The sequence below is a fragment of the Nicotiana sylvestris genome, chromosome 2 (genome assembly GCF_000393655.2).
Source record: "Nicotiana sylvestris chromosome 2, ASM39365v2, whole genome shotgun sequence".
NCBI lineage: Eukaryota > Viridiplantae > Streptophyta > Magnoliopsida > Solanales > Solanaceae > Nicotiana > Nicotiana sylvestris.
Genome location: NC_091058.1, coordinates 6,120,501 through 6,148,436, shown reverse-complemented (window position 1 = coordinate 6,148,436; position 27,936 = coordinate 6,120,501). Strand labels below are relative to the sequence as shown.

General features: G+C 33.9%; 1 protein-coding gene across 3 annotated transcripts; it reads right to left on the bottom strand.

Annotated features, from left to right (window-relative positions):
• Positions 1-18,493: 18,493 nt before the first annotated feature.
• On the bottom strand, positions 18,494-27,023 carry LOC104228335 (glycosyltransferase BC10). 3 transcript variants are annotated; one of them, XM_009780780.2, is made up of 11 exons: positions 26,327-27,022; positions 24,833-24,949; positions 24,235-24,335; positions 23,753-23,824; positions 23,429-23,510; positions 23,191-23,271; positions 22,773-22,811; positions 22,550-22,615; positions 19,369-19,518; positions 18,915-19,043; positions 18,494-18,775 (listed from the first exon to the last, which is right to left on the bottom strand). In XM_009780780.2, exons 1-11 carry the CDS (start codon positions 26,570-26,572, stop codon positions 18,731-18,733), a joined length of 1,128 nt encoding a protein of 375 aa, XP_009779082.1. In that variant the 5' UTR covers positions 26,573-27,022; the 3' UTR covers positions 18,494-18,730. The 3 variants fall into 3 exon arrangements, 2 of the variants coding, with proteins under 2 accessions (XP_009779082.1, XP_070023743.1); XM_070167642.1 differs by lacking the exon at positions 26,327-27,022 and having other exon boundaries at positions 24,235-24,331; positions 24,833-24,950; XR_011405211.1 differs by lacking the exons at positions 18,494-18,775; positions 18,915-19,043 and adding an exon at positions 19,709-19,797 and having other exon boundaries at positions 19,428-19,518; positions 26,327-27,023.
• Positions 27,024-27,936: the final 913 nt, after the last annotated feature.

Genomic DNA, 27,936 nt, shown 5'->3' with positions numbered 1-27,936 from the left:
TTTAATTTCATACTTTAGTATTAATTAGGGATTAATTTGTTTTAGAATAGGATATGAAGAAAATGACAAAAATAGTTCACTTTAGCATTTTTATTGTTTTAATTGTGAAACTGTCGCAAATAGTTATTAAGTAAATTAGGCATTAATTGGTTTTAGTTTAATTGTTAGTTTAATTTTGCATCTTTGTAAAAATTAGAAAAAAAAATAAATACAAAATTACAAAATGAAAAAAAAATAAATTAAAAAGAAAATAAAAATACAAAAGGAGTGGCTTTAAGTAAAGGCCAAATTTGGACCACTTTTGCACCTAATCCGCTGGCCCAAACACCTATACAGTCCAGCCCAAAACCATTTTTCACCCGGTCCATTGTTCCTTAGCCAAACGACGTCGTTTGGCGTCGTTAGATCTCAGCCATCGAAGCCCTTTAATCCAACGGTCACAAGCTACTCTTGTGATTGGAATATAACTGTCCAAACTCCTTCAAAAACCCTAGAGACAAGTACCCCCACCTCGTACCATGTCCCTCTCCGCCTCCACCATTGTTATTCGCCGGAATTCTCGCCGGAGGGAAACACTACCTACGCCAATGGCCACCAGAGAAACACCGTAGGTTCCCCATGAACTCCTCTTTCCAACCCCCATAATATTTTCCGTCGAATATTCCCTGAGCTCATCGAATCTACAATTGAAGTTTTCCGGCCAAGTCACAAGTTGGCCCAAATGAACCCAAAAACATACCAGGCAACCGTCTTCCTTACCTCATCGCTATTTCACGCCTAGAACCCCTAGAATCCAAGCAGAAGGCCTTGAATTGCGGGTCTAGAGTTTTGGGAATTGAACCAGTTTCGAGGAGATTTTTCAAGGTCGAGTGCTTTCTGTAGTAAGTATTCTGTAGCTCTACGATTCTCTTAGTTAATTCCTCTGTTGCTTCTCTTTCATTTGTCTTAATCAGTGAGGTCGCTTTGCATGTTAAGTTTTATTTAATTTGATTCATGTGTAATTCAATTTCCAGACATTCTAATTGTTAGTTTAGTTTCGATAGAGTTTCGTCTTGTTATTGTTAGCAAATTCTGAGTCAAGGTCTTTTCTTCTTAATTCAAAGATTCAATAGAGTTTCTTCTCGTTACTGTTCCCAACCCGCCTTGAAATTGTTTGATTCTTGTTTATTTGAATTAATAATTTTGTTAGTTTAAGTTTAGTTTAATTGAGTTTCAGTCTTCATTTGTAGTTTGATTAGATTTAAAGGTTTGGATATAGCTGAGTGATCATTTGTTAATTAACTATAGTTAAATTTCAGCTAGGATGAGGGGTTGGGATCAGTTAACTCTAGTCTGTAAATTTCAGACTGGTAGAAGGGCATTTTAGGCATAGAAAAGGGTAGTTTCTTTAGGATTAGTAATTCCAAAGTAAGGGTAAGGGTAGTGTAGGTATTTTGTGGGTAGAAGAGCATCCTAGGGCCTTCTAGAATGGTACTTTAGTGTAGGTTTCAGTAAATTAAGGGCATTTGCTTGAGTAACAAGTTAGAAATAAGGGGGTCAAAGTGAAAAGGGGGAGGGACTAAAAAAGAAATCCAAAATTCTGATTTTTCACTCTTGTGTGCCTATAAAAGGGCAATGCCTTTGCCTTGAAGGGAGTTTTTTTTGGCCACCAAAATTTCCCCAAAAACAGTACTCTTCCAGTTTCAGATCTGGAATTCAAATTTCAGATCCAAATTTGCTTCTAGTTCTTAGTTCTTAAAAAAATACAAAAACAAACAAAATCCAGTAGAAACAAAAAAAATACTGTTTTATTCAATTTTCCAGCTGAATTCTAGTTTTGGTAGCTGAATTACATTCCTGAGTTCATTTTTGGTAATTTGAAGATTCAGAGAGTTTTCTGTTGGACTTCGAGTAATTGTGAGAGTTCATTCAATCTGTTTTGTCCAGTTTAATTGGGTTTTCTGATTGCTAAAGTTGTCTCTGGAGTATACTGTTGTAATTGCGAATAGTTGTAGGCATAATTGAACTGGTTTTATTGAAGTTTTGGGTTAATGAAGGTTGTAGAGGGTGCTGGTTTCATTTGTGGTGGTTTTGGTGCTATTTTGGTTGATTGGCTGTTTGTGTTTGGTTTCAAATCACTTCTAGGCTGTTGAATTTTCTGGATTGCACCTGATTATTGCCGCTGATTTCCTCCTCTTCTTCTTACATTTCATATCCAGGTACACATTTTGAAATCAATGATGTAGCTTTCAATTGGATTGAAATGAAGTAATGTTCCAAATTCGTGTTCATTCGAGTAGTTGAAATCAGTCCAAATGACATTTAGTTGCCTAGCTTTAATCTGTTTGAGTTGCAATGGTAGTTAGTTGTTTAATTAGGATTGTCTATTTAGGATTGATTTGGAGTGTTTAATTTGTGCTGGACTGTATAATTGAGATTGTCTTAGGCGATTGGAACTGTTTTGGCTATCATTTTTGTAATAGATTGATAATCAGCTCAGAGAATCGGTGTGCAATAGTTAGACTTGGAACGGCATTACTTGTAGTCAATTTAGTTCATTCCCTTAGTTTAGACACTTGGAACCAGAGCATAATCCGAGTTGGACATTGATTCAGGAACTGTGCATTTGTAGCAATGATCTAGTGTTCGAACTGTTAAGAGTAAGAACATAAACATCAGTTGTAGTGTTAATAATTCCAGGCTTGATATCACATCTGTATGCAACTAGATCCCTGTTAATATAAAGTTAAACTCGAAACCAGTTGTGATTTGGTATTGATACACCAGTAGGGTCATAGTTTAGTGTCAAGCGTATTGTTCTGCGTTACTGGCCTAACTCATACATAGAAATCTATAGGCTATAATTTCAGTATATTAGTTTAATTGGTTTAACCCGTTCAGATATTCGAGCCAATGAGATGCAAATGTTACTAAATTGAAAATTGGTTGGGTGCTCTAAAGATGTTGATTTTGTTATGCATTAAAGCCACATGCTACATATAAAAGAACTTGGGCTCATGTTAAAGGCCCAACACGCGACTGCTTTCTTTGAAGTAAGATTTGGGCCTGAATCCATTTTGGGCTTTGAAATAATAAATGAGACGAACCTCGCCAAATATAACACACAAATTACGGGGCCCTCAATAAATATTGTATTAATTTTTAGACTTCGGGATGATCCGTTTAGCGAATTTCACGGCCTCCCTAAAATAATAATACGTTAGACTCTTTAGGCGCGATTTTAATAAAATTACATTCCTAAATTCGGGTGTACATTTATGTGACCCAAATCCAAATCTCAACGGAGTCGAAATGTGTTGACGACTGTGGGTGTATTGATTGCAACGTGGTTCGAGACGCGTTTTCACGACGTTGCAATTCTTTTAAAAATGATAAAAGCAGTTTACGAATAAAAGGCACATAAGCTGGCATGTATTAAAATCAGATAAAATCAAATACAACAGTTAAGCGACCGTGCTAGAACCACGGAACCCGGGAATGCCTAGCACCTTTTCTCGGGTTAACAGAATTCCTTATCCGGATTTCTAGTTCGCAGACTGTAATACAGAGTCAGTATTTTCCTCGGTTCGGGATTAAACCGGTGACTTGGGACACCATTAATCTCCCAAGTAGCGACTCTGAAATTTTAATAACCAAATCCCGTTCCGATTGTCCTTTAATTGGAAAAACTCCATTATACACCCTTCCAGGGGGTGTAGGTAAAAAGGAGGTGTGACACCTGTTACGACCCTTATTTTTATAAGAAACCGGCTTTGCTAATCTCTAATTTGTTGCAGTCAATTGTCAATTGCTTTACTTTAGTAGTTAATGATAGTTCGAAATCATTCCAAATCAAGTTTTGATCATCCTGAATAGCAGTTAAACCAGAAAATACTAAAACATTGTTTAAATCCAATCCATGTTCAGATGATAATTTTACTATACTATTTTTGGCTAGCGAGCATTAATTTTGTGTTGTGTTTTGCACTCATCAGAGAATCGATTTGTGATGCATCAATAATATGAAGGGAAATCTGATTTTAAAATCCCAAGGATGGTTTAAACTTTAGTATGTAATAAAGGAGATCACTAATAAGGAATATAAAATAAGGAAAATGAAAGAGCCAATTTCACTTCAAAAAGATAAAGAGGCTAAGGGAAATGAGATAAACCGATATCTCTCTCTTATGTTGGGATCGACACTTAGGCCTCATTTATTTTATTTTTAAGGTTAAAACGTCTAAATTTAAATACACATCTGAATATTAAAATGTGCATTAAGATTAAGACATCTGAATCTGAATACACATCTGAATATTAAGATGTGTATTAAGATCTGAATACTAAATGATTAAGAATGTTTGTTTTTTAACATCTGAATGTATAAAATTTATCTTTATTTGAAAATTAATAAACATAAAATTCAAATAAAATACTAATTATTCTAATATTCTATCAATAAAATATATATTGTTTAAAATATGGTAGTTAGTGATGGTGATGACTAATATGGTGCTTGAGAATGTCGACTAGAGACGGCGGTTGGTGGTGGGTTTGGTTGATGGTGGTGGTTCTGCATAGTAGCTAGCTAGTGGTAAATGATAGTGATGACAATTATAGTTGAGAATAGTAGTGGTGGGTGGTAATAATTAATAATAGTGGGTGGCGGTAGTGGTTGTGATTGAGGAAGGTGGTGGTAGTTTATAATAGTGGACAGTCCGACATGGTTGTTGATGGTGATGGGGTGGTTAGTTGTGGTAGTTGAGTTGGATGAGTTTGTGGTTGTGGTTGAGAATGATGGTGGCGGGGGTAGTGGAGATGGTGGGTGGTGGTTGTCGATAATGATAATGACTTGGTGGTGATGGTAGTGATTGAGTATGGTGGTGGTGGGCGACATGGTGATAGTTGATAATGGTAGGCGGTGATGAAAATTAATAATTAACGTGGATGATAGCATCAAGCTTAATAAAATTAAGTCATTGTTGTAGATCTTAATCATACAGACCTATTCAAAAGCATTAAGTGATTGTGAAGTAAAAACAAATACACACTTAATGATTAAGATCTGAATGATTAAGATTCAGACTTTAAAATACAAACTGATTTAAGGTCTGAGATCTAAATGATTAATATTCAAACCTTCATTAAGTACAAATGATGCCTTAATTAGGCCATTTAGCTTAACTTGTGTAACAATATTTAAATTTGGAACATCTACCCCTCAAAATGACTAGCAATAATCTAATAATAATGTTGTATCATGCATGCGCTTTTATTTAGTATGTGATACTATCATTATTTCAGAGCCACTCAACTTTTTCCTTTTGACTAAATTCTTAATTAAACATTTCAATTTACTTCGAGTGTTTTTGTTTTGTGGTTTCCGAAATATTAATTTTATGTCAAATATAAGGTAAGAACCCGTTGTCCTAATTAATTTACAATGAGATTAGATAATTTTATTGTAATCCACAAGTTTCAAAAATTAAAATTTAGTATTTAATTTTGATAAAAGAGTTTCTCTATTCATTTAATAACTAACATATATTTATTATTATTAACTACTCCCTCCGTTTCAAATTAAATGAGTTATTTTTCTTTTTAGTCGGTTTTAAAATAAATGACACATTTTTAAATTTGAAAATAATTCAAATTTAAACTCTTCATTTTACCTATTTTACCCTTAATGAGAAAGTTTAATAACTACACAAATGTCATGGTCACACAAAACTTTTACTCCTTAAGCTTTTAATACCACAAATTTCAAAAGTATTTTTTTCTTAAACATCGTGCCGAGTCAAATTATTATTGTATTTCGGTCCAGAAGCCTTCTTCTTCTTTTTGTTCTCTTCAACAATATTTGCTCCCATTATTATTGAGTTTCCACGGCCTCTCTTGTCAGCAACTTTATTGTCATCTTCGATTCTTAACCGAATAATGAGATCTTCAAGGGACATCTCCTTGCGTTTGTGTTTCAAATAATTTTTGAAGTCCTTCAACAACGTAGGCAACTTCTCAATCATCGCTGCTACTTGGAATGCTTCATTGATGATAAGACCTTCAATGAAAATTCTGTTAGTAAACACAATAAAATTAATACTACCAACACTAGTATTAATTCTTCTTATACCTTCAGCAAGGAGATCGTGAATAATCACTTATAATTCCTTGACTTGGGTAATAACAGACTTGCTATCTACTATTTTGTAGTCCAGAAACTTTGCAGCAACGAACTTCTTCAACCCGACATCTTCAGTTTTGTATTTCTTTTCAAGCACAATCCACAGTTCTTTTAACGTTTCCACGCCACTATAGACGTTATACAAAGCATCCTCCAGCCCGCTTAGAATATAATTCTTGCACAAAAAATCTGAATGCTTCCACGCCTCAATCACGAGAAATGTTCAGTCTCTGGAGTTTCACGGACAACACATGAACATCTTCCTTGATGAACTTCTGGAGACTTAGAGTAGTCAAGTAGAAGAACATCTTTTGCTGCCAGCGCTTGAAATCAATCCCGGAAATTTTTTTGGGCTTCTCCTCCTGTGCCAATGCTGCCAGTGTTGTTCGGCTTGTTGAGGCATTGGCAGTTACCATCGGAACAACTTGGTTTCCATTGTCCTTTATCATTTCTGTAAAAGAATGACACAAACGTTAAAATCATGTAGATTTTATCTCCAATAGAGTATAAAACCACAAAGATTTTACTCTCCAGAAACAGTGAGTATAACACAAATACAGAAAATATATTAAATTCCTTAAGCTTGTTAGTAATCTGTATTTGTAAAATAATTCTGGAGAAAATAAAATAATATAAACAGAAATATAAACGAAAAAAATCAATTCGAGCCCACTGAATTCACAGTGTTTCCTTAAGGAATTTAATCCCCTCCTAGTACCCAAGATTATGGATTATTTCCTCCCAGGATAGAACAAACTACACACTGGTGTAGTGATACTTCAAATCCCAGTGTTTCAGTGAACACAAAGTTCGGTAGCAAATCACACTTACTTTTGCTTTCTTTGAAGTTAAAATATGCAGAAGAAAGGAGAAGAACTCAGAAAATTCGTATGGAAAATCTGAGAGAAGGGACTTGTATTTATAGCCAAAGTTAGGCTGAAATCTAAAAGGGTGAAACTCTTCAAAATGGCTATTTTTGCAAAACGGCCAGAGAATAAATGTCATAACATAAATGGCTATTTACTCAACAATAAAGAGGGAAAATTGAAGGGTAGTTAATTTTCTGTTACAAAAACAGAAAACTGAAAATTGGATAATTGAATTGGATTTAATATTTATTTTAATATTAATATTTTATTATTAAACCAAATATTTACTAATAGTTCTGTTAATATTTACTATTAACAAATAAATTTGGTCCAAAAATTAATCAATCGATCGATCATTTGACCAAATCCAAATCCGAATTCGAAGCCGAAGTCGAGCGAGTTAAATTCCTTAAGCTTGTTAGTAATCTGTATTTTAAAATAATTTTGGAAAAAATATAAATTAACATAAACAGAAATGAAAAACAGAAACAGAATTTTAATCCGAGCCCACTGAATTCACAATGTTTCCTTAAGGAATTTAATCCCCTCCTAGTACCCAAGATTGTGGATTATTTCCTCCTAGGATAGGACGAATTACACACTAGTGTAGTGGTACTTCAAACCCCAGTGTTTCAGCGAACACAAAGTTCGGTAGCAAATTACACTTACTGTTGCTTTGTTTCTTCCCGAAGTCATTTAGATCCTTCACCAATCGACTTACATTCCTTTTTATACGGATATATATTTTAAAAGAACTTAGCATTATCTGATTCTATAACCGTATTATTATAATTGTCGGGATTTTCTGATTTATGAACCAGAAATCGATATGCTTTACTATTAGTCGCATATCTTATGAAAACACAATCAATAGTTTTCGGTCTTATTTTTACCCTTTTGGGTTTAAGAACTTGCACTTTTGCCAAACACCCCCACACTTTAAAATAATTCAAGTTGGGCTTCCTTCCTTTCCATTTTCATATGGAATGGATTGTGTTTTGCTCTGGGGTACTCGATTTAGTATTCGGCTGCCGTAAGAACGGCGTCCCCCCACAAGTTCTGTGGCAAACCAGAACTTATCAATAATGCATTCATCATCTCCTTTAATGAACGATTCTTTCTTTCTGCAATCCCATTGTATTGGGGCGTGTAAGGGACTGTTATTTGATGAATAATTCCATATTCTAAACATAATTGTTCATAAGGAAATTCATATTTACCACCCCTATCATCTCTTATCATTTTGATTTTCTTGTTAAGTTGCGTTTTAATTTTATTTTTATATTGCTTGAATGCGTCTATTGCTTCATCTTTACTATTAAGTAAGTAAACATAGCAATATCGAGTACCATCGTCAATAAAAGTTATGAAATACTTTTTTCCACCGCGAGATGGCATTGACTTCATATCGCAAATATCCGTGTGAAAGTCTAAAGGATCTGAATTCCTTACAACTGACTTATAAGGATGTTTAACATACTTAGATTCCACACATATTTGACATTTTGATTTGTCGCATTCAAATTTAGGCAATACTTTCAAATTAATCATTTTCCGTAAGGTTTTATAATTAACATGACCCAAACATATATGCCATAATTCATTTGACTCAAGTAAGTAAGACGAAGCTGAAATTTTGTTATTATTTTCAACAACCATTACATTTAGCTTGAAAAGGCCCTCAGTGAGGTAACTTTTTCCTACAAACATTTCGTTCTTACTTATTACAATCTTATCGGAAACAAAAATACATTTAAAACCATTTTTAACAAGAAGTCCAGCAGAGACTAAATTCTTCCTAATCTCGGGAACATGAAGGACGTTGTTCAAAGTCACCACTTTGCCGGAAGTCATTTTAAGAAATATCTTCCCACATCCTTCAATCTTGGCCTTTGCAGCATTTCCCATAGAAAGCATCTCATCGGGTCCAACAGCATAAGTAGCAAAAGCTTCTCTAACAGCACAAACATGGAGAATGGCTCCAGAATCAATCCACCACTCTTTAGGATTGCCCACCAAGTTGTATTCGGAAAGCATGGCACACAAGTTATCAACATCATCATGCTTTTCAACCATGTTTGCTTGACCCTTCATCTTGTCTTTCTTCGGAGCACGACACTCCGTAGATTTGTATCCGACTTTTCCACAGTTGTAGCAATTTCCACTAAACCGCTTCTTGCTTGGGTTGTATTTCGGTCCAGAAGCCTTCTTCCTCTTTTTGTTCTCTTCAACAATATTTGTTCCCATTATTTTTGCGTTTCCACGGCCTCTCTTGTCAGCAGCTTTGTTGTCCTCTTCGATTCTCAACCAAACAATGAGATCTTCAAGGGACATCTCCTTGCGTTTGTGTTTCAAATAATTTTTGAAGTCTTTCCACAACGGAGGCAACTTCTCAATTATCGATGTTACTTGGAATGCTTCATTGATGACAAGACCTTCAATGAAAATTCTGTTAGTAAACACAATAAAATTAATACTACCAACACTAGTATTAATTCTTCTTATACATTCAGCAAGGAGATCGTGAATAATCACTTGCAATTCCTTGACTTGGGTAATAACAGACTTGCTATCTACCATTTTGTAGTCCAAAAACTTTGCAACAACGAACTTCTTTAACCCGACATCTTCAATTTTGTATTTCCTTTCAAGCGCAATCCACAGTTCTTTTGACGTTTCCACGCCACTGTAGACGTTATACAAAGCATCCTCTAGCCCACTTAGAATATAATTCTTGCACAAAACATCTGAATGTTTCCACGCCTCAATCACGATAAAGTGTTCAGTCTCTGGAGTTTCATTGGACAGCACAGGAACATCTTCCTTGATGAAATTCTGGAGACTTAGAATAGTCAAGTATAAGAACATCTTTTGCTACCAGCGCTTGAAATCAATTCCGAAAAAATTTCTGGGTTTCTCTGCCAGTGCCAATGCTGCCGGTGTTGTTCGGCTCGTTGAGGCATTGGCAGTTACCATCGGAACAACTTGGTTTCCGTTGTCATTCTTCATTTCTGTAAAAGAATAGCGCAAATGTTAAAATCACGTAGATTTTAATCTCCAATAGAGTACAAAACTATAGAGGTTTTACTCTTCAGAAACAGTGAGTATAACACAAATACAGAAAATATATTAAATTCCTTAAGCTTGTTAGTAATCTGTATTGTAAAATAATTCTGGAAAATATAAATTAACATAAACAGAAATGAAAGATAGAAACAGAATTTTAATCCGAGCCCACTGAATTCACAGTATTTCCTTAAGGAATTTAATCCCCTCCTAGTACCTAAGGTTGTGAATTATGTCCTCCCAGGATAGAACGAATTACACACTGGTGTAGTGGTACTTTAAACCCCAGTGGTTTAGCGAACACAAAGTTCGGTAGCAAATCACACTTACTTTTCTTTGATGTTAAAAGTATGCAGAAGGAGGAGAAACTCGGAAAATAGTATGAAAATTCTGGGCAGAATAGACTTGTATTTATAGCCAAAGTTAGGCTGAAATCTGAAGAGGTGCAACTCTTCAGAATTATTGTTTATGCAAAACGACTACAACATAAATGGCTATTTATTCAACAATAAAGAGGGAAAATAAAGAGGAAAAATTGAAGAGGGTAGTTTAATTTTCAGTTATACAACTAAAAATGGATTGGATTTAATGTTAATATTTATTTTAATATTAATATTCTGTTATTAAAACAAATATTTAATAACATTTCTGTTAATATTTTACTACCAAAGCTGAAGCCTAGCCGAGCGAGCGATGACGACGACGGCGCGATGCTTGCCTTCTTCTCAACTCTTTAAGAGGTAGAAGAAGAGCAATTGCTTATATACCCATAAAAAACTTCTTCCTCTTCCAATATGGGACAATGTCCCTTTGCCAAGGGGGAAAACTTAAAATTTCACTTAAAAATTTCATTTCCCTCCATTTTCCATTCACCCTATTTTAACCATATCATATACTTAAAATCCCAACAAGAGCTAATTTCACTTCAAAAAGATAAAGATGCTAAGGGAAATGAGATAAACTAATATCTCTCTCTTATGTTGGGATCGACACTTAGGCCTCATTTATTTTATTTTTAAGATTAAGACATTTGAATCTGAATACACATTTGAATATTAAGATGTGTATTAAGATTTGAATACTAAATGATTAAGAATGTTTGTTTTTTAACATCTGAATGTATAACATTTATCTTTATTTGAAAATTAATAAATATAAAATTCAAATAAAATACTAATTATTCTAATATTCTATCAATAAAATATATATTGTTTAAAATATGGTAGTTAGTGATAGTGATGGCTAATATGGTGCTTGATAATGTCGGCTAAAGGCGGCGGTTGGTGGTGGCTTTTGTTGATGGTGGTGGTTCTGCATAGTAGCTAGCTAGTGGTAATTCATAGTGATGTCAATTATAGTTGAGAATAGTAGTGGTGGGTGGTAATAATTAATAATAGTGGGTGGCGATAGTGGTTGTGGTTGTGATTGAGGAAGGTGGTGGTAGTTTATAATGGTGGACGGTCCGGCACGGTTGTTGATGGTGATGGGGTGGTTAGTTGTGGTAGTTGAGTTGGATGAGTTTGTGGGTGTGGTTGAGAATGATAATGGCGGGGGTAGTGGAGATGGTGGGTGGTGGTTGTCGATAATGATTACGGCTTGGTGGTGGTGGTAGTGATTGAGTATGGTGGTGGTGGGTAGCATGGTGATAGTTGATAATGGTAAGCGGTGATGGAAATTAATAATTAATGTGGATGATAGCATCTTAATGAAATTAGGTCATTGTTGTAGATCTTACTTATACAGACTTATTTAGACGTATTAAGTGGTTGTGAAGTAAAAAATACATACACACACTTAATGATTAAGATTTGAATGACTAAAATTCAGACTTTAAAAACAAACGGACTTAATATCTGAGAACTGAATGATTAATATTCAAATCTTTATTAATTGCAAATGAGGCCTTAATTAGGCCATTTAGCTTAACTTGTGTAACAATATTTAAATTTGGAACATCTACCCCTCAAACTGACTAGCAATAATCTAATAATAATGTTGTATCATGCATGCGCTTTTATTTAGTATGTGATACTATTATTATTTCAGAGTTACTCAACTTTTTCTTTTTGACTAAATTCTTATTTAAACATTTCAATTTGCTCTGAGTGTTTTTTTTTTTTTTTGTGGTTTCTGAAATATTAATTTTATGTCAAATATAAGGTAAGAACCCGTTGTCCTAATTTACAATGAGATTATATAATATTATTGTAATCCACAAGTTTCAAAAATTAAAATTTAGTATTTAATTTTGATAAAAGAGTTTCTCTATTCATTTAATAACTAACATATACTCCCTCCGTTCATATTAAATGAGGTATTTTCCTTTTTAGTCTGTTCCAAAACAAATGACACATTTTTAAATTTGGAAATAATTTAACCTTAAACTCTTTCATTATACTCATTTACCCTTAATGAGAAGCTTTTATAGCCACACAAATGTCATGGCCCACAAATTTTTTACCCCTTAAGCTTTTAAGACCACAAGTTTCAAAAGTCTTTTTTTTTCTTAAACTCCGTGCCGAGTCAAACTACCTCATTTAATATGAACGGAGGAAATATTTATTATTATTAACTACTTCCTCCGTTTCAAATTAGATGGGGTATTTTTCTTTTTAGTCGGTTTTAAAATAAATGACACATTTCTAAATTTGAAAATAATTCAACTTTAAACTCTTCATTTTACCCTTAATGAGAAGGTTTAATAACCACACAAATGTCATGGTCCCACAAAACTTTTACTCCTTAAGCTTTTAATACCATAAATTTAAAAAATATTTTTTTTTCTTAAACTTTGTGCCGAATCAAATTACCTTATCTGAATTGAAACGGATGATATATTTAGGTAATATGCACTTATGCAGAAATTAATTTTGTCTAAGACGGAACCAATAGGATGGGAAAGTGCGACAACTAACTTGAAGTATAAGGTATCAACGTGTTGCGATCCCATTGCCCTACCACCCAACCATCTAGAAGCTAATTAAGGTTGTGTGGCGACAGTGGGCCCATGGGACCCACGAGCACCGTCTCTAAATTTTACTTGTCAAACAGAACAAGATAAGGTGGGGAAAAAAAGGATTTTTTTGATATTTCCAGTAATTAATTTTCTTTCTTGTATTTACCAAAAGTACAGATAAGAAGAGTAAAACAAAAAGGATAACGTGCTATATAATGGCAGAAGCCACGTAAAATCTTCGTAGACAAGCAATGAGAACTTGGAGAAATTGACCCAACGGTTATGGTTAACGAGTTGAAACCGTTGGAAGACAGTTGGTTTCAAGTTTCAACTAACCTCATCTTAAACCCACACGTCACAATAAGCTGGGACGGATATAGTATTTTAATGATGGGGTCAGTTGAACTCATAATTTTAGACGGGAAGATAATTTTATATATAAAAATACAATAAAAAATTCATAACTTTACAAATACAATGGATTATATTCTGGATCTGCTTAAGACAATAAGAGCTCCCATTCGGGGTGAAACTAGAGTGTCGGGAGCGGGTTCGATAGAACTCCGTAACTTTGGTTTGAACCCTGAATTTGTTTTAAAAATTTCATTGAATATGTACAAATTATTAATTTAAAACTCGGCAACATCACACGATTAGAATTCCGAACCCATAAGCTTGAAATCCTGGTTCCGATTCTGCTCCCACTTTGCATTGTGCTACTCTCATTGTTTATGACTTCTATCCAATACTTAGCCAAAATCGGCGGACGTTTGGTGAAGAAAAAGCTGCATTAAAGTAAGCAAAAAGTGTAACGCGGTCTTGACGCTAACTTTAATTTTTCTTTCAGTTAATACTTAATACCGACCATATCCGAAATTCCCAAATGTCCTCCTTGACTAGGGGGGAAATGTAGTGTAACTAACAACAAAATGTATTATTGCCATTTGGTTGTCAATAATAGACATAGCGTATGAAAGCTCATTTATCGCCTTGGACTTGTGTGACATAATTAACTTAATATCTCAAAATTCAGAAAAATATGGTATTATTTCTATATTATTAATTACAGAATTCACTTCTATTAGACGTAATTTGATACACTTAAAAGTCTCAAAAACAGAATACGACCCTTAGATATAACGACGGATCCTTTATGTTATATTTTCTTTTACGCCGATTATGAGATATGTCTACGTTTACAACAATAACAATAATATAACAACATATCCAATATAATCCCACAAATAAGGTATAACAATCGGAGTATAGTGTTTACGTAGACCTTACACTTACCTTATGCAGATAGAGAGGTTATTTTGATAGATCCTCGACTGAAAAAAATAAAAAATATAGCAGTTTAGACTTTCATTTTTTGTAGTATTTGATTTCCCATTGAGTGGGCTTATATTAGAACGTTTCATTCGTTGACAGTTTAGCAAAATTGTGGGATCATTTTGACCAAAAATGAAAAATAAAGAAGGAAAATAAAAGGAATAGATGACGCATTTGAAAATTGCAAATTCAAGACCGTTATAATCGTTGGTCTACTTTTCATGTGTCGGTTAGACTAAAGTTAAGCAGCAAAGATGGGTGATGTGAGCATTGAGCACTGTCATGCACGTCCGCTAATTACTGGAGCAGGAAATAATCGTGTATTTGTGACGGTGACAAAATATCCTTAATCAACTGCTCCTTTTACTCTTGCACTTTTTTGGGGGTCAAGATATGTTCTTTACAAAATACAACAAATCTAACACTTGAACCTGACACGTAGTGCGCGCTTTACTATTTAGTCTGGCCAGGAGAGGCGGAACTAGAATTTTAAGTTTGTAGGTTTTGAATTTAACATTAAACCCATAATATATTTTAGTTACTGAGTTCGCAATTATATATTAATACAAATATAATGTCTTTGCAAAAGATAGTGGGCTCGGCCGAACTCGTAAAGAATACACTACCTCTGCCCCTGCCTAGAAGGATAAGTCGATCCGATTTAATAACTTTAATCTAAACTTTATATTTGTATTAAGAAATTTTTATACGTGAACAAAAATAAAATTCAGAATTCACTTATTAACATATGATAACGGTATTTTAGAATTTAAAACAAATGAAGTTTAAATCATGACTCCACCTATACATTTGCTTGCTTTAAACAAGAAAGGGAAAGTTAACTTTCTCTATATTTTTTGTGCTTTTTGTTCTTCTCCGCATAAAGATGTGATTTAATTTTTGGACAACGTGGCATTAAGGTACAGGAAACTCCAACCAAACCCGCATCCTTCATAGGTAGGAGTGATAAACGGTCAGGTCGGGTCGAATATGGTTCTAGTCGAAAACGGATAATGACAAATAGATTAATTTTTCGACCCGACCCATATTTAATACGGATAAAAAACGGGTTAATCGACGGATAATATGGACAACCATATTATCCATGACTTCTTGCATATGGTCACTTTTGGGAGAATTCTTAGTCTCCCTTACTTGAGGAACCCCTAATTTGAGGCTTTACAAATGTAAAAGTTAGACCATTGGTTATCCACTAGTTACTTTTTGGTTATCCATTTTCTAAATGGATAATATGGTTCTTATTCATATTTGACCCATTTTTAAAAAGTTCATTATCCAACCCGTTTTTAGTGGATAATATGGGTGGTTAACTGTTTTCTTTTAACCATTTTGCCACATGTATTCATAGGGCTTAGGGTTCTAGTAAATTTAATTTCAAATACCAATAAGAAACCCAACGAAAATTCATTAATGTTTCTTTAAATTTCAAGTTTCTCCAATTCAATTTTGATTTTACTCAATGATGTTTCTCGACAAGCATCTCCTAATTTAATCAGAAGATTTTGATTTTCATCTCAATAACTAATTGCTACTACACAACAAAGAAATTCCCCAATCACTATCCAATGCTGGTAATTTTTGAATTTTACTTTAAGATAAAGATTCGATTGTTTTCATATTAAATTGCGTTCAATAATGACGATTATTCATTTGGGCATTCTACAATGTACGTAGGAATATAGCTAAAAAGAAAAATCCGCCACCTATAGTTAAATTTTAAAAAAAACTGCTATAAAAACACTTATTAATAGCCGTTGAGAATATCTGGAATTATTTTGAGAAAAATAGAAACGGAATTTTTAATTGTAGTTCGCCGAATCTAAAAGCGGCCTACCGTGTAATTAAACTAAGAGGGTGTTTGGTTAAGCTTATAAGCTGGTCAAACTGGCTTATAAACACTTTTTGACTTATCTACGCATTTGGTAAAATTAAAAGTGCTTATAAGTTAAGTACTTATAAGCCAAAAATAAGCTAAAAGTCATAAGTTGGTCTCCCCCAACTTATCAAATTTCAGCTTATAAGCACTTTAAGTTTGACCAAAATATTTACTATTCTATCCCTAAAATATTTCTTTTTAAAACAAAACTCTTTGTATACCCAGTTCTTCAGCTACTTATTATTAATTTCAGCACCTTTATCCGAACACGTAACTGTTTATTTTTTAAATCAGCTTCAGCACTTAAAAATGTTTTTCAACACCTAATGCTTATCAGCTATTCTAAATCAGCTAAGCCAAACAGACTCTAACGTGAAACGCTCCAACCGACGCGTGTCCTTCAAAGGGTTTGTGGTTTTAGTAAATTTAATTTCAAATACCAAAAGAAACCCAACAAACAATCATTCATATTTCTATAATTCCAAGTTCCTATAGCTGAGAAGATTCCATTTTTCACCTCAATCACTTAATGCTACTACACTTCAAGGAAATTTCCCAATTTTACTATCCAATGCTGGTAAATTTTGAATTTTATGTAACTACTTTCTATTCATTAGGATGAATATTTGAATTTTTCATATTCAATTATGTTCGATGATCAAGATTTGCATTTGGGCAATTTTACAATGTAGAAGAAGATACTTTGCTTTGTCTCAGTTTTATGGATACATCATGCTTTCATACTCAAATTCTCCTACTGTGTGTTGTAAGTACTTTCAAGCAATAAGACTGCTTGATAAAACAAGCCATTGCTGAAGAAATACTCCATACCCGCACTAAGGGGCAACCTGAGATAAGGAATGGAAGTAGTCTAATTATTTCCACTTGAATTGACTTAAGCTTTTCTTTCTTCGTACAATCTTGGCTCCAGAAGCGAACCTTACATTGTAGGTTGAGGGGTCACAGGTCCCCGTTAGCCTCGGCAAAAACCCTGTATATACATGTTATATATGGGACCCCTTAAATATTTTACTAGTGCCCCAAGCACAAAAAGGGGAGAAGTGGTTGTTGTGGGGACTTAAAGTCCCTCCTTTGCTGGAACATGTGGGTTTGAAACCCTCTTCGGCCAATTTATACTAAGTAGCAAATTGCTTTACTTTTTACTTTTATCTTCTTCTTTTTGAATTTAGTTATAGTTTAGTATTAATATATACTCTCTCTGTTTCAATTTATCTGAACCTATTTTCTTTTTGGTCTGTGCCAAAAAGAATGACCCATTTTCTTATTTGGAAACAATTTACCTTTATGCAATGATTTATAGCCACACAAAATATATGTGCCTCATTTTACACTACAAGTTCAAAGTCTTCTCTCTTTTCTTAAACTCCATGCCCAGTCAAATGGGTTCACATAAATTGAAACGGAGGGAGTAATAGTCAACTTAATTAATCTTATTCTTTTTCAAATTCCTCCATTAAAATTAAAAGTCTCAATTTGCAAATTATCGCTGCACAAATAGAAACAAACAAATCCTTCTGCAACAATCTTCTTCGACAATCACTTTGACTCTGACTTGGCAATAACAACTAAGAGTTTGAGACTCTTATTCAATTTTTTGACTATTAGCATACTCTTAATCTTGATTTCTTTAGTAAGTTTTTGATAATTCAAAGTTTGAACGCTCTTTTGATCACTAACCTCTTTTTTATTAAAAAACTAAAAAAGTTAAAGTGTGAAACATGCTTAATCAAACATCCTCCCTTCACATAGTACTCATTTTGCGAAGAACTCTCTCTCTCTCTATTTAGTGTTTTCTTTTTCTTTAAAACTTCTTTTTGTTTATACTTAGATGATAAGTCATCGTAATCATTAAGTTTTCAAAGAGTTGCATGCCGAATTTTATCGATGGTGATTAGCGTACAGGGGTGTCCCCGTCGTGCTCAAATCCTGGGTCCACCTCTGCTTGACTCTAGTAAAGAGAAAGAATCTTTCCTTACCCTACCACGGGGAAAAGACACTTTTTATCCACCAAAACATAGGGGCTGACTTCTTTGCCACCGGCATAAGTGAATAAGAAAAGATCATGTCACCAAAGGTGGCGGTACCACCGTCTACAGGGCGAGTCATATGATCTAAAGAGCAAATACTACTGATTTATTGATTGTCAGTAAATCAAATGAAACTCTAAATCACGGCAATATGGCTTTACAATGTGGAAACAAAAGCAGAATAATAATTTAATGGATTGAGCTCACTCTACAAAGATATACGACCAAACATTATTTGAGTTCTAAGGGAAAATAATACAAATATACAAACTGGCATAACAAATTTCATTAGTTTTTCTTTCTACTTACACATCTTGCCCATTTATTACCTAGATTACAATTTTCTGTAGGTAGTCAACTTTGTATATCTTCTAATAACTAGATGGTACAGTATTGTAGATGTCAAATGTTGTTCGCAGTTTCTTCGTGGTAAAGTCCAAGCGCAGACTGCATAGAGACCAGCGCAATAATCATCCAAAAAATGGAACCAGATAAGAAATTAGAGAGTATAAAAGAAAATGAACACAACAGTGCAAAAGATAACTTGTACAGATACTTTGATGGAGTGCAGATAGATGGATCTAACCATATTGAGAAGCCTTAGAGCTGCAGGCCGTGTGAATTTCCTCGCAAAAAGGAAGCAAGGGGCAGGCTTCTCTTTGCTGGTGCACCACTCTCTCCGGTATTCTGTCTCATAATATATATTGTCTATATCCTGTCAAAATCGAATAAATCTCTAAGGAACATGTTCATCATTTTACACAGGATAATTCAGGGTCATAGTAAGAAAATCATCCTTATTTGAATTGCTGAGAAAGAGGAGGTCAGATTTTCTCGGTGTTATAAACCCTTGAAATGCCTTTACTTCCTAATGAGTAATGACAGCTACGTTGAGTGGATTACTGTTTCATTACTTTCTCCTATTGGCAATACATGAGTGATATAATTTCCTGATATTTGTATCCCGAATGATCACCGAGTTTTCTGCTAGTAGACCTGGCAAATCTACTAATCTGCTTGTTGAAAAGAACCAAAAGTACCTTGATAGATTGGATTAGCATGGGAGTAGCATCGGCTAATTTATAGGTAACAGGATGCCATCCTTTCCGTTCACGCTCCTTGGAGGATAAAATAAGCCATGCAGTGTGAGTCAGTGTCCTCCGTGTAATTTCACCTTCAAGTCCTTCGTGCTGATTAAATGAAAAGCTCCTCAGAAAAAGATAAAGCTTGATACTAGAAAGAATTATAAGAAAATACACTTGACATCACACCATAACAAAAAATGGCCCATGTTTTTAAGTTTTACCCGACCTAGCCCATATTGTACATATTTTGAAAGCACTATCAAATTCAAAATCTGTGTTAAATTTGTGTTCTCACAACTATTGCTTTCATTCTCTTTTCTTCTCACATCTTCTACATATGCTTCAAGGGGTCGTCCGCCATTACCGCTTCTCCACCCGTGTCACCTGATTGCAATGTAAAAAAATTGAAGAGTAGAAGTCCACTATTGAAGGGTATTCAAAGCTTTGCTTTCGAAAATATAATTTTTTGAGTTTGTTAGTTGTTTGGATTGGGTGTTGTTCCAATTGATTGAAAATATCAAAGGTGTTCAAAATTTAAATTTGAAGTGATTTTGAGTAGATTTGAGTTAAATTTCAAAAAAGACGCAAGGAAGAAGGCGAGATCAGTTTTCTGTATAATTATGTATAATCTTGTATAATAGTGTATAAAATGTGTTTATACACTCATATACACTATTATACACCTTTATACAAGAGTCTGTAGACGAACTTCTTCTACGATTTTCAGTTGCAATTCTTGTTCAAAACCAGTCCAAATCTTCATTAAATGCCTTCAAATTTTATATACAACCTTCTTACACTATTTCTAACAATTCTAAATAACACTCACTCCAAATTTCTCACAAAAATCAAATTAGGAATCTAAACCCGCATATGAATTTGGTTTGTTGATTCGAAAATTAACTTAAAATCTTGAGCAATCTTTTTTTAAAATTAAATAATAATTTTGAGAATTTATTGGAGTTGGATATTGAATCTTAGCCTATTATTTTTGGGCTAGTTGATTGTAAATTGAAATATGGACTATAAAATTGAAAAGTAGGGATCCCAATTGTTCTTATGTGAAATTTTCCCTTGATACTAAGGTATCAAGTGAAAACTTAGGTTACATTTTGGAGAAACGGAAAAGGGATAAAAATGCCCCAAAGCTATTGGAAAAGATTTAAAAATACCCTTCATCCACCTATTGGGCTAAAAATACCCCTCCATTTACCTTTTTGGTTCACTTATGCCCTTTGACTGTTAGGTCAATGCTGAATTAAAAATAATAATTATTTAAATTCCACGTGGCAACTTCCTATTGGTCGAAATTAAAACATCTTACATATTAGAAAGACTTACCCATATCTACCCTTTTTTGCCGCCCCAAACACTAACCCGACCCGAATAAAAAGTTCAACTAAAAAAAAGACGTCCCGCTTCCATCTAGCTCAGTGGTGTTCGGGTATCAAGTACTTCTATTTTTTTATAACCGCGATGTCCGAGCTAGCTTACACGCACCTCAACTAACATTAGTACTTCTTAAAGACCAATTAGAACACAAGGGCATGGCTTACAATGTATCGCTGATTATAATCGCAAATAAACTTAGCTAATCAAAATAAAACCAAGACCAGATAGTTATACTTCCACATCGCAACAATTACGAAAAATTCGCTAATGCCGAAACGTTATACTACAGGGATATGGTGACGTATCCTGTAACCTAGCACTGAAAATATTTCCAGAAACTTCTAATGAATTTTGCCTAAGAAAAACTAATCATTCGAACGAATTTCATTGCAATTCTATAAAAAAGTCAAGTAATCAAACTTTCTCTGTTACTAGTAATTTTTTTTCCATTCGCTGTTCGAAAATTCGCAATCACTATTGATTATCAGGAAGAAAACGATCATTTCTAACCACTGAACTAAAACAAAATTACTAGAAATATCAAACTATACTCCCATAGATCGAATTAGTACCTTCATGGGGGAGAAGAGAGAATTCCGCGTGAAGATATTGTGGTTAGGAAGTGGGGCGTCTTTTTTTAAGTTAAACTTTTTACTCGGGCCGGGTTAGTGTTTGGGGCGGCGAAAAACGGGTAGATATGGGTGGGTCTTTCTAATAGATAAGATGTTTTAATTTCGACCAATAAGAAATTGCCACGTAGAATTTAAATAATTATTATTTTTAATTCAACATTGACCTAACAGTCAAAGGGCATAAGTGAACCAAAAAGGTGAATGGAGGGGTATTTTTAGCCCAATAGGTGGATGAAGAGTATTTTTAAACCTTTTCCAATAGCTTAGGGGCATTTTTAACCCCTTTCCGTTTGGAGAAATTATGCCTCTTGCACTTATTCAAATTCCGCTCATTAATAACTTTGCTAGTTAACCACCCTATTCGTGAGATAAAATGTAGCAAACTTGAAAACAACCTGTAAGAGTTTACAACTAGCTGAACAAAATAGAGGTTTATAACTAGCTGAAATCAACTAACGGTGCAAGATGAGCTAAACCTAAATTAATACTTAGAAAAATAGTGAAACCGACTTGACACAGCAAATGAAACCTAAACAGAACTGCCAAGGCTCTTTTGCTTTTTGTCCGATGTTAGTCATATTAATACATTTCCTTTTAGGTCCAATGTATGCTAAGGGTCTTTAGTCTAATTAGAGATTTATATGCCAGTAGAATATGCATAAAACCTCGAGTTTAGACAAACTAATTCTTTTTATTTAATATCATCTTGGACTTAGATGGGCTTAAATGGAGCGACATGGATAGCGCGGATTCAGATAGCCGAACCCAACATAGTTGGGATTGAGGCGTAACTATTTTCTTTTTCTCAATTTTTTGGGATAAAGAAACAAATGCAATGCAACTGACAAGGTTATTATATTACCAATTACTTCCACATAAGCAATTACCACTATTAGTACTCAACCAGGTCGTGAGATAGTGACTTAAATGTACTGGCAATCAGCTCGAACTTGAATTGAACTATTATAGAGTGGGGATTGCCCTATGCTACCAATGATCCATGCAAGGGAATTTTCTTTGACAGAATATCATTGTTTGAAGTGAAATCGGTGATATTTTAGGGGAAAAAATCAAGTTGCCAAGACGGGTTTAGATCACAGAAAACAACTTACAGCAAGCAGAGTTTGGACATAGTGTTCATCAGGTATACAATTATGAATTTTGGATGTATCTGGAGGCTGCAGAAAATAACAGGTATTAGAAAACAGTTCAACAGTATATAGAAGAAGTAGTTTACAGATTGGTATGGCATGTCAAGACCTTTAAGCAGAAGTTAAAAGTCAAAAGATCGACTAACAATAGAAGAGAAAATACTCAAACAGCATGGACACTCACCACATACTGATCCCGCCAAAACTCAGGTAGCGGCTTTTTCTGCACAGTGATAAATTAATTAAGGTGAGCAGTGAGCACCATGAAAATATGAAGGTATGCCCAATGGGAACTTCTGCATGCAGTAGGTGGGTAGCATAATACTTGTACAACCAGCAAATTGGAGGCACTTGAGAAACTGATACTAATGTATACAACTTCAACAATGATTTTTCTATTGCCTAGTCTCCATCCGTCTAAAAGAACTAAGGACCATTTGTTTTCTCTTAAATTGAAAAAAAAAAAAGGCAAGATAACTTGTCTTGCAATGCTCATGAACTCAGGACCATCCATGAGCATAGTAAATCAAAATACATATCCTGGTTTCGGAATAACAGGAAATGTAGGTTTCCAAAACAAAAATAAATAAAATGTAACTTGCCTTGCAATGCAACTGAAACATAGGAAATAATCTTTCGTCCTTCACTACAATATCTGCATGCTTTCTGTTTAGAACTGCCCACTGCGAAAATGACGTGAAAATGAAAAGTAGTAAGCTACACAACCAGTAATAGTGAAAGTTACATCTTGCTTTTTTGCTCCATTTCTCCTTTGAGAATTTCCTTATAAGGAGTTACATTGAACTTCATGAAGCTAGAATTCATATTTCAGACCAATACCTGAGAACCTTTCCTCCAGCTTTGAACAGGAATCACTGGATCCATTTTGGGGTTGTAGCGGCCTTCTTTTGTATCAGCAAAGCTGTTTTCATTTTTAAACAAAAGACAATTAGATAAATGAAGCACGAAGACTGTTCCACATTTTAATTTGTGAAAGTAAGATGATAGCTAGATATTTGGCTAACAAACTGGGTTCAGAAGTAATAGTTCTTTGAGAATGATTAGTGCGCTTCCAGGAAAGAACAAAAGCTTACTTATTACTTGATTTCAGGCAACAGGAATAACTCATTTACTCAAGAAAGAGCAGAAATACCGCTCTCTTACCTGTCAACAAAGCTATTTGGCGTAGACATTATGTAGTCGTATGTATAGCTGAAGTTGTACAAAGGTATGCAACTGCAATAACATGAAAAAGCTGAAACAAATTAGATGACAGTCACAACAAAACTGTTACTATGATGGATATTATTTCAGAGAAATCAATGTTAGAAACAAAATAATCGCATGGTTCTCTCAGACCTATGTGCCAAGTGCTCTTTTACAACAGATGTGGCCAATGATTATCCTCAGTGATCCTAAGCAAAAATCATCATCTGAATAGTTTATTTAAACAGAGTTTGACTATTTCAAACAATTTACCAAAATTAGCTCAGGAAACTAATAGAGTTAAGGGGTACAAAGGTGCAAAAGTAGCTTACCGCTACAGCTCTGATAAATTAAGAGTCAATTAAGTTAACCATAGTACCAAATGAGTTAGCTTGTGCTACAAATTTGATAAATGAAGATATTAGTGAATTATATCTCACCTGTCTGAAAGAAAAACAAATCGTTCATTGAGAGGATCCGTCAATGCATGCTGAAGTAAAATGCGCTCTGCCTGGATCATGCTTGCTTCTCCCCAATCTACCTGAAGGAAAAGACGCTTGCTAAATATTGCTAGGCTATATGAAGTATGTGAAAGAGAAAGAGAAATATAGGTGTCGCTATAAGCTCATCAATCAAAATAAAGACTCGATCCACAGAAGTCTTTACATGATTGCTTGTCATAACATAAAGAAGGGAATGTTTTTTAAGATCAGAAACAGGTGTCAGGAAGAATAATAGCCTGCCTGCAGCGTGTCCTATAGGTTAATGGACCAGAAAGGAAAACCCCCAAAAGATTTTCTTTTGATGAGCAAAACAATTGGGGTGAGGGATGTCCTTAGCAAACCAAGTACAGTGAATATGCAACAGTGAACTGGCAAAGAACTTGTCTATAATAATGCAGCACATGCATTTCTATCATAACTGCTGTTAATGGGATGAAGTATGCAACAGAAACTGAAGAGGTAGATTACCTACCTACTAGACTTATCGATGATGATGCTATCAACAAGAAATTTTCATTCAGAAGAAGAAAAAAACCTGTATGCTATCGTTAATTTGGCGATCCAAGAAATACACTGATCTTGTCGTTACTTTGTTTAATAGAAACCCTGGTCGTGAGTGAACCAATATTGAAAATTTGTTTTCCTCATCCCCCTGCAAAACATGCACGCACACAAAATATAATTCTTGAAAGCTAGCAAAATTTCGAAACAACAAGATTTGGTTTGAATAAAGAGAGATCTGAAAACTACAGGAAAGAGCTACATGCAGGTGGTTCCAAACTTTCAACGAGTCCACCTTCAGGTGTTGTGGCAAGCAAGTACGGGACAGAGGGAGCATTTGGGGAGAAGAACATAACACCAGAGTCAAACACCAAGATATTGCATAAGTTCTTTTAGAGCAAATATAACCTGAGAATTAAACATTACATCTGCGTTCAAGGGATACTTGGATAACTTCTTTTAGAGCATAAGAGCTCTGGAGAATCAAAGTTAACCCCACATGTTGCTGATGAAACAATGACAGAGATGTTCCACAAGTTGTCAAACCATAAGAATTTGCTAATGTTGTTCGAAAGACGTGTATCCCTCAAAACCAATACAAACTTAACTAATAACAAAACATAAAGTGAAGCGAAGGATCCGTATAGGCTATACCAACTAGTAGGAATTAAAGCTTAATTGTTGTTGTTATACTTACATCATAAAAACTTGCATTAACTCGGGTTTTGCCAGGAGTTTTCTGACTCTTTTGTTATAGCTATTGTATATCAGTATAGGTTAAGTGTAAAATTTAGAAAACCTTCAACTTTAGGGACTCATATTTTTCCTTCAAAAGAGAAATATTTAACGTTAGAATGTAATGAGCCTGAATAGAACCGTATAGAGCAAATGATTCATATAACCAAACTCCATGAATCTGGGATTACGGCATAGTTTATTGATTGAAGAACTTGGTGATGTTAGTTTTAAACTTTTCCATAAAGCTCCTTGTTTCCACTAAGACAAACAACTGAAAATCATTTTTGATAATCCTTCCACCAAAAAAACAGGAAATATCAAACACCTCAAAGATTATTAATAGAAGATTAATAAGCACTTAAATAACAGGCTGCTTCTGTTTCACACATTCTGGATAATTTGTAATCTCATCAGGATCCAAGTAACCCCCACCACCCAAAAAAAGAATCTTGTAAAGCAGATATAATCAATGCTAACTATACTAATATTGCACATCCGTATAAAGATTGATTGGCACTTTCAACATAATAACTTAGTAAAGAATGAAATTTCCTAAAGCATTCCAATTTCCAAATATGAGAAAACACAGGAAGTAATCAATGTAAACAAAAATGACAAATTTTAAAAATACACGCAGGATTAGAAATCAATACTGTTACAATAAGTGACTTAATGGAAATAATACAAACATAATAATTAAGGCGGAAAGAGAAGATTTGACAAAAATAGAAAGTTTAAAAAAAGGGTCAAAACAGGAAAAATTCAACTGCCACGTAATTAATTAATTTACCTGAAAGAAGGCATCCCAAACGATGTCCAAAGGCAGACGATTCCGAGCTATAAACAAAAATGCAATTTTGGGCTTTTGAACTGTAGGTGTAGAAAGCAACGCTAACATTCTAATTCTACTGTATTGCGTCTCCATTATTACTAATGTCCCGAAGAAAAATCCAAGTAAAATCATAACAAACACCTTTATCTTCCATCTATGCTGAGATTTCTGAGAATTGGACCTTCGCATCAATTTCAACCCCATATTCCCACACTCAAATCAAACAACCATTTCCAGCTAAAAATTCCATAAAAATTGGATCTCTAAGTAATTCAGTGCATTTTAGTGGCAACAATGGATCCAACTCCAAAAGATCTGGGAACAAATTAAAGCTAGCTCGTGATTTGAGACTTGGAATTCGACGTGAATCCCGTGAACTGACACTAAATTAGAGAAAGGGACAGATAAGAAGAAAGTTAAGAGAGTGGAGTAAAGAGCTGACTAGAGCCTTGACTTAGCTGGAGGCTGAGGGATTTTTACTACTGAGAGAGTGAAAGATAAGCTTAATTATCAATGGCGATAATTAGCTTCGTTGCGTGAATTGTAGGGAGAATCAGAACCTCATTTCAATGGCGAAATGATTTTCTCTTTTGCCAGCAAATCTACCAAACTTGGGTCTGTTCTGGACCTGCCTCCATTTTGAGGGCCACTTCAGCCTTCGCTTTTACTCAAAATTGATATTCTTTTTCAATTTTTAACTGTCTTATTTTAGACTTGTTTTATTTATCTTTTTCTTATTTTACGCAGCTTTCTATAATTTTCAGCGAATGTTTTCACTCTATGTCCCTGTCTTATGCCAGTCTAAAGTAGCAATTACTTTATTTCCATATATAATAAGGATAATTTGTACCTTCTTTACTGTTTTTTTAAAGTAAATACTATAGTACACTTGATTTTAATAAGATAATCATAATTATGAGTTTAATTTCTAAATATTAAATATATTATACTTTTAAAATTATGTAGTATTAAAAGTTACTAGTATTAGTCGAAATTTTTATAATAATTCACATGAATATTATTTCAATCTTATTTTGTTAGAGTTATATAAAATTTTGATAAGTTAATAATATATTTAGTATGAATTGAGCAAAGTGATAAATATATGATTTATTAAAATATTCTTACAGGAGAATTTTTTGGTAATACGTTATAGTTATTTTCTTAGTCTACTAATAATTTTCGTTGATAAGTTTTCAAGTTTAACCAAATTTTAATAATTAAACACAAAAATTAATATGAAATCTAAACAATAATATGTTATATTTAATTTTAAAAATTATCATTAAAATATTATTTTAAATTCAAAAGAGATATAAGAGTTTTAATAGATCTTGACATATAAATATAAAAGAACAAAGAAACTAGTACATTTTAATAATACTTGATAAAAAATGATGATACTCATTGGAATCAAATATTATTTAAAGAATAAAAAGTTGACGCACTTTATATAGTTCTATTAAATATTATATTCCACGAGAGGATTACAAATATTCTCGATATTTTTTGAAGAAAATTTCATATAAAGTTTTAAGAATATATAGAAAAAGTATATATTTATATAT

Excerpts from the sequence above, each read along its gene's own strand:
- LOC104228335 (XM_009780780.2), bottom strand. The coding sequence starts at position 26,572 with ATGGGGTTGAAATTGATGCGAAGGTCCAATTCTCAGAAATCTCAGCAT. Across the intron at positions 23,825-24,234 it reads TTTGTTTTTCTTTCAGACAG|TTGCATACCTTTGTACAACT; the intron begins GTGAGATATAAT and ends ATGTTATTGCAG. Across the intron at positions 23,272-23,428 it reads GCTGGAGGAAAGGTTCTCAG|TGGGCAGTTCTAAACAGAAA; the intron begins GTATTGGTCTGA and ends TCATTTTCGCAG.